This window comes from Carcharodon carcharias, chromosome 20 (assembly GCF_017639515.1).
Source record: "Carcharodon carcharias isolate sCarCar2 chromosome 20, sCarCar2.pri, whole genome shotgun sequence".
NCBI classification, from domain to species: domain Eukaryota; kingdom Metazoa; phylum Chordata; class Chondrichthyes; order Lamniformes; family Lamnidae; genus Carcharodon; species Carcharodon carcharias.
Window position 1 is genome coordinate 29022830 of NC_054486.1, and position 6641 is coordinate 29029470.

At 42.5% G+C, this 6641-nt stretch overlaps 1 protein-coding gene across 1 annotated transcript in view; it reads left to right on the forward strand.

The window, feature by feature from the left end:
- Window positions 1-6173, forward strand: part of knl1 (kinetochore scaffold 1) — a 135234-nt gene extending 129061 nt beyond the window's left edge. Inside the window, exon 26 of the mRNA XM_041214291.1 lies at window positions 5369-6173. Within this exon, the coding sequence (XP_041070225.1) occupies window positions 5369-5507 (139 nt within the window). The 3' untranslated portion in view covers window positions 5508-6173. The remainder of the gene's footprint in view (window positions 1-5368) is intronic.
- Window positions 6174-6641: the final 468 nt, after the last annotated feature.

A 6641-nucleotide genomic window follows, 5' to 3' on the forward strand; every position in this document is an offset into this window, starting at 1 on the left:
TTTTGGCCTCTACCTAAAGAAGGTTTTACTTGCATTAGAAGGATGAAAATGTAGATTCCTAGGATGAGATAATTGTCCTATGAGGAGCCCTGAAAGTCCCCAGTGGTAGAACAGGTGAAGGAAAATTGTGTCTCTCTCCAGCTACAAAGGTAGAAGAAGGCATGGCAGTCCCAGTCATTGTGGTTTGACACATCACTGAAATCTGACCATCAGCTCATCAAGATCATGTGGGCAATGATGGAGCCCAAGGCCCTAACGTTAACCGTCACATGTGGGTGTCTATCAGGATCTATATCCTAAGTCCTTTGGTGATGGAGGTTTGGCAACAGCGAACCTGGAAGTTCCCACCCAAGAATTGCACACAGGCGACAGATGCATGAATGTCATTGGACAGCTGTGTTGGGCAGCAGCATCTGTGACTGAGCATTCATCTGCGGAATATCCTCAGGTTGCCCCAAAAGTGGAGGGGACTAGAAAAGGCACCCTAAAAATAGGGTGTCTCACTTTCTCCTGGCTGAGAAATCACACCCAGTTGGAACATCATCTTTGTGGGCAAAGAAAATTTTAAAGTTTACAATCTGGCGTGTTAGAACACGCATAGTAATCTCAAGAATGACTGACAAGAAGGAAGAACTACAACTTTATCGCCTGAGCAATCAAGACTCCAAATTGACATTGCCACCCTGAATGAGACTCGCCTTCCTGGGGAGGGGCGGCTGAAGGGACAAGCAGAAGGGGATACACCTGCTGGAAAGGAAAGCCTGATGGGGACCCTTGTGTTGACGGAGTTGGTTTTGCCATCTGGAATAGGATCTTGGATACTCTGCTGGAATTACCCAATTGTCTAAATAAAAGACTTCACCTACAGCTCAGCTGCAACCAATATGCTACTGTCAACAGCACTTATGCCCCGATCCTTGACTCCAGTGAAGCTGTTAAGAAAAAGATCTGTTCTGATCTTGATGAAGTCCTCACTGCCACCCCAAAAAAAGAAAAATAAATCATTGCTTTTGTGGATTTTAATGCCAGAGTTGACTGTGACTCCAAAATCTGGGGCGAAGTCTTTAGGAAAAACGAGGTGGGTCAAACCAATGCAAATGGAGTCCTCTTCCTGACGAAGTGTGCTCAGCATGGCCTCGTAACAAACGACCCTCTTCCATGAGAAGGCCAAATACAAAAAGATGGAGGTTGCTTAGACCAAAGCATTAGCACTTTCCAAAGTCCATCATTGTTCAGGTCAGAGATCTAAGTGATGTCTGTATCAACCGATCCATGTAGGGGCCTGTGTCTGCTGTGTAGATCATAGGTTTGTTCGATCGGTGGTAAACATCCACCTTGTTCCAAGACATTGCAAGGCCCAAAAATCCAAAAAGATCAGTGCCCTGGATAGGGGACACTGTCCCAGAATAAGGAGAAGGGTATTTAGAATTGAGATGAGGAGGAATTTCTTCACTCTAGGGTGCTGAATCTTTAGAATTCTCTACCTCCAGAGGGTTGTGGAGGCTTAGTCATTGAGTATGTTCAAGGCAGAGATCGATAGATTTCTAGCTAGAAAATACATCAAGGAAAATGGGGGTAGTGTGGGAAAATGGCATAGAGGAGGAAGATCAGCCATGACTAATTGAATGGCCTACTCCTCAAATTTCCTACGTTCCTATGTCTTGGCCCTAAAGCAGCCTGACCTAAGAGAGGAATTCCAAGTGCAGCTCACGGCCAACCTGGAATTTCTTTACAGATTCAATTCAAATCAAATTAAGTCAGCTGTGCTAGACTTCTGTGCTCAGTCCAGTGGATTTGAGCATCATCATCACTAGGACTGGATCAAATAAAAATAATGCTCAAATGTGTGACCCCTGGAACAAAAATGAGCATTGCCTGGCAGAACAACCCAAGGCTGCAACTCAAGAAGGCAGCATTCCTGTTGCTTGAGGCTTTCACTCAAAGATAGATCTGGAAGATAAAGGACAAGCAGTGGAAACGAAAGCCCAAGAGATCCAACAATATGCTGATCATTATGATATACGCAAGTCACCAGGACCAACTATAGACCAAATCAAATGGACAAAATCCCCTTCATTAACAAGATGGTGTTTCTCTTCTTAAAGATGAGAATATTTTGAACAACAATCAACCATACATCTACAGTGGCAGCTGATACCCTCCAGGCTTTCCCCAGTACCCTGTGGTAGATTCTGTGGGCTAATCACCGTCGGGAAGAGCTGTAACAAGTAATCACATGAGAAGCAACAAAGCATGTGACCCTGATAGTATTCTAGCTGAGGCCTACAAGGCTGGCAGATTTTTGTTCACATCAAGATTCCATGCACTCATCCTATAGATTTGGGAGGAAAAAGAACTTGTTCCCCCACCCCCCAATTTAAGGAATGTGATAGTTGCAACTGTCTTCAAGAAGAATGATAAATCATGCTGTGGACCCTTGTGTTGACGGAGTTGGTTTTGCCATCTGGAATTGGATCTTGGATACTCTGCTGGAATTACCCAATTGTCTAAATGAAAGACTTCACCTACAGCTCAGCTGCAACCAATATGTTACTGTCAACAGCACTTATGCCCCGATCCTTGACTCCAGCGAAGCTGTTAAGAAAAAGTTCTGTTCTGATCTTGATGAAGTCCTCACTGCCACCCCAAAAAAAGAAAAATAAATCATTGCTTTTGTGGATTTTAATGCCAGAATCATTCCGTGGAAGCTTTTGAGATATTTCTCTCTTGTCCATAACAGGGAAAGCCCTGACATTCATTCTCCTGAATCACCTACTTCCTGTGGCTGAAGACATCCTCCCCAGAGACCTTGTGACTCTCAGAGGAACTTCTGGCATGGTCTTTGTTGCCAGACAAATTCAAGAAAAAGGTTGAGAACATCGACCTGACCAAAGCATTTGACTCAGTAAATTGTGAGGCTCTATGGATTGTTTATTGAAACATATAAGATTCTTAGGGGACTTAACAGGGTAGATGGTGAGAGGTGGTTTCCCCTTGTGGGAGAGTCTAGGACCAGAGGGCATAAGGGCTTGCCCATTTGAAACAGAGATGGGGAGGAATTTCTTCTCTGAGGGTCATCAATCTGTGGAATTCTTTACTGCAGAGGGCTGTAGAGGCTGGGCCGTTGAGTATATTCAAGGCAGAGATAGACAGATTTTTAAACAGTAAGGGAATCAAGGGTTATAGAACAAGGCAGGAAAATGGAGTTGAGGATTATCAAATCAGCCATTATTTAATTGAATGGTAGAGCAGACTTGATGGGCCGAATAGCATACTTCTGCTCCTACGTGTTATGTTCCAATGATTTGGATGTTCAAGAAATTACATCCTGCAATTGCTTCATGATGATATAACTACAACTGACTTGATTGGGAGGTCTGAAACAGACGTCTTCAAAATCAGGAGCAAGGTTAAGCAAGGCTGTGTGGTAGCGTCCATACTATTTACAATTTACCTGATGGTGGCTATTCCCCTTATCAAAGATCAACTGCCCTCTGGATCTTCTATTACATTCTGTCTAGTAGAAAAACTCTTTTGCTTCTCTCGCCAAAACTAAACTGATCACCATGGATATAAATGCTTTGCAGTTTACGGATGACAGCAGTGTCGTTACCCACTCTGCACCAGATTTGCAAGCCGTTCTTGATCTCTTCAATTCTGCATACAAGAAACTCAGTCTGTCCTTGAATGTTGCCCAAGCAAAATTCATATATCAACCCACACCCGGTCAGCCAAATGTTCTTACACCTTCCATATATAGAGGAGAAGGAGACCCCTCAGGAATACGTAGAGCACTCCCCATACCTCAGCATCTCTCTCAAAAGGCCACCATTGACGAGATCCAACATGGGATCAGCTGTGCCATTTCAGACTTCTACAAACTACTGCATTGAATGTTTGACAACAGAGAACTCTAGGTCAGCAGAAGTCCAAGACTGGCTACTGTGCTCGGATGGCTGAAAACTGTCTCCCCCACCAGATCCTGTTCTCTCAACTCTCAAATAGCCAATGTTCCAGGGGAGAAATAAGAAAACACTTCAAAGACTCTCTGAAGCTCTCCTTGAAGCATGTGGCATCAACTTAATGACTGGGAGCAGCTTTCTAACAATCTTACAGAATGGTGATCACTTGATTGTCAAGCTGCATCATACTCTAGTCCTAATACCCTCATGATGAGGCAGAGCAGTGGCATGAAAGGAAATGAATTAAAGCCTGCACTCTCTCTTCCAATACATTGTGGTACATCCTGCCCCATTTGGCCAAAGGGTGGTCCTGCTGCTGAGAATCGGCCTGATGAGCTACACAAAGGCCCATGGCAGAAACTTGCAGCCCGAGTACACATCACCCTCGAATTAGGGACAACCAACGGCAATGATGAGAAGTGATTGTGAGTAGAATTGGCTTTTAATCCCTGGAGTTTAGAAGAATGAGAGGCGATCTCATTGAAACTTAAGATTCCGATGGGGTTTGGTAAGGTAAATGCTGAGACACTGTTGCCCTTGGCTAGAGAATCTAGAATTAGGAGGCATAGTCTCAGTGTAAGGGGTGAAAGACTCAGTTGAAGGTCTGAGTTGAGAACTTGTTACACTCAAAGGATTTCAGATGCTCAGTTGTTGAGTATTTTGAGATTGATTAGATTCTTGGCCACTAAGGGAATCAAAGGAAATGGAGATTGGGAGGGTAAGTGGAGTTGAGGTTGAAGATCAGCTATGATCTTGTTGAATGGTGAAACCGCTTAAGAGCATGTGCAGCCTGCTCCTGCACCTATTTCTTATGTTCCTCTGTCTAACTTTTAAATAGAATACAATATTTCATTGATGAAAAACTGCATAGAAAATAGTTCTATTAAAGAAAAAATGTAGATCTTGCATTTGTGCAACATCTTTCACGATCTAAACATGTCACAGAATTGTTACGGTGTAAAAGGAGGCCATTCGGCCCACTGTGTCTGCACCAGCTCTGAGCGTTTTGACTTATTGCTAATCTCCTGCCTTTTCCCCGTAACCCTGCACATTGTTTCTATTTAAATAATCATCCAATGCCCTCTTGAATGCTTCAATTGGACCTTCCTCCACCACAATTCCGGCAGTCCATTCCAAACCCTAACTACTTGCTGTGTGAAAAAAGTACTTTACAGCTGATTAAGTACTTTTGATGGGTAGCCACCATTGTAATGTTGGAAACATGTTAGGAAAAATATGCATAGTATGTCCCACTAACACCAATGTGATGATGACCAGGTCATCTGCTTTAAATGATAAAATATTTCTATGAAAGACCTCATTATAGTTGTGAAGTTACTCGCTGAAAAGTTAACTTATTTAATGCTGCTGATAAATTAATATTAAAATAACTTCTTTAATTGTAGTGGTGAACATATAAATGAAATCCTGCTGACAGTAAAACCAGGACCCAAGTACCTCACCAGGATCATGAAGTGCCTCTTCCTGACGCTGCTCATCATTCCAGGAACTAATAGATTCCAGCTACAACATTCATCTCCCTAACTAGGAAAGAAAGAATGAGCGTTCAGCTGTCTTTCCCAAATCAAATCAGGAGCAACTTCCAGCTATCATTCTCATCTGTACTATTGAGCCTTTCAATAAGCTTTGTATAATGAGACAACAATGGATTGGAACTTGAAGTTGCAGCGAATTATAATACCTGATGGTGAGGAACTGTTTTTGAATGTGGCTTAGACTGAAAAGATGAAAGTCTTCCTTTCTTGGCTGCAAGGAGCCCATGTAAATTTGAGTTTGGGCAGTTCCAAGTGGACATGGGCCTACAGAACAAAATCTGCCTATTAAGTTGGCCATTTTGTTCTGAAAAGCTGCAAAGATTGCTTAAGTGACACTGGTGAAATAGGTGGTGATCTGGGGTGGGGGTTAATTAATATTGTGGTATTTTCCCTGCTACACTGGTATAAATGACACACTTATTTTTTTACACACAGCACAGAAGGCGGCGTCATTCATTGTCAGTACAGAGCACAAGGAAATTTACCCCAGTGACCCAACTACCCAAGTGGGTGATATATACTCCATTCCCCAGCACTTAATTATTTCGCCTAGACTAGCACAAAGTATACACTTTCTTCCTCTGGCATTAAGAGTGTGAAGTATTTGTGCTGTAATTTGTGTATCTTTTATTGTAATTAAAGAATTTGTATATCAGCTACTGATCCTGATACTTGTGCTTTTAAACTAATCTTGTAGCACAGTCACAGTCAATGTGATAGACATTGAGATAAATGACCACTTATTCTGTATGTTGTGGTGTTTGTGATGAATGTTGCCCAGCCCACTGGCAGAAATCTCTTCTTCCTCAAATATTATCATGTCATCTTTTATACCAATCTGAATCAGGAGACAGGGCCTCAGTTTAATATCTCATCCAAAGTGACAATACAGCACTGCACTGCTGTCTGCTGCAATTCTGTACGCAAGTCCTGGAATGACATTTTAACCCATGACTTTCTGACTTAGAGGTGAGATTGCTGCCAACTGAACCAAACTGACACTGGCGTGATATATTACTATACCCTCAAGTGAAAGACAAAACAAAATGATGGCCAAATTGATTACCAAGGGAGAATTTGAATCATGTCATTGGTTCCACTGATTATGTTGTAGGCTTGTTAT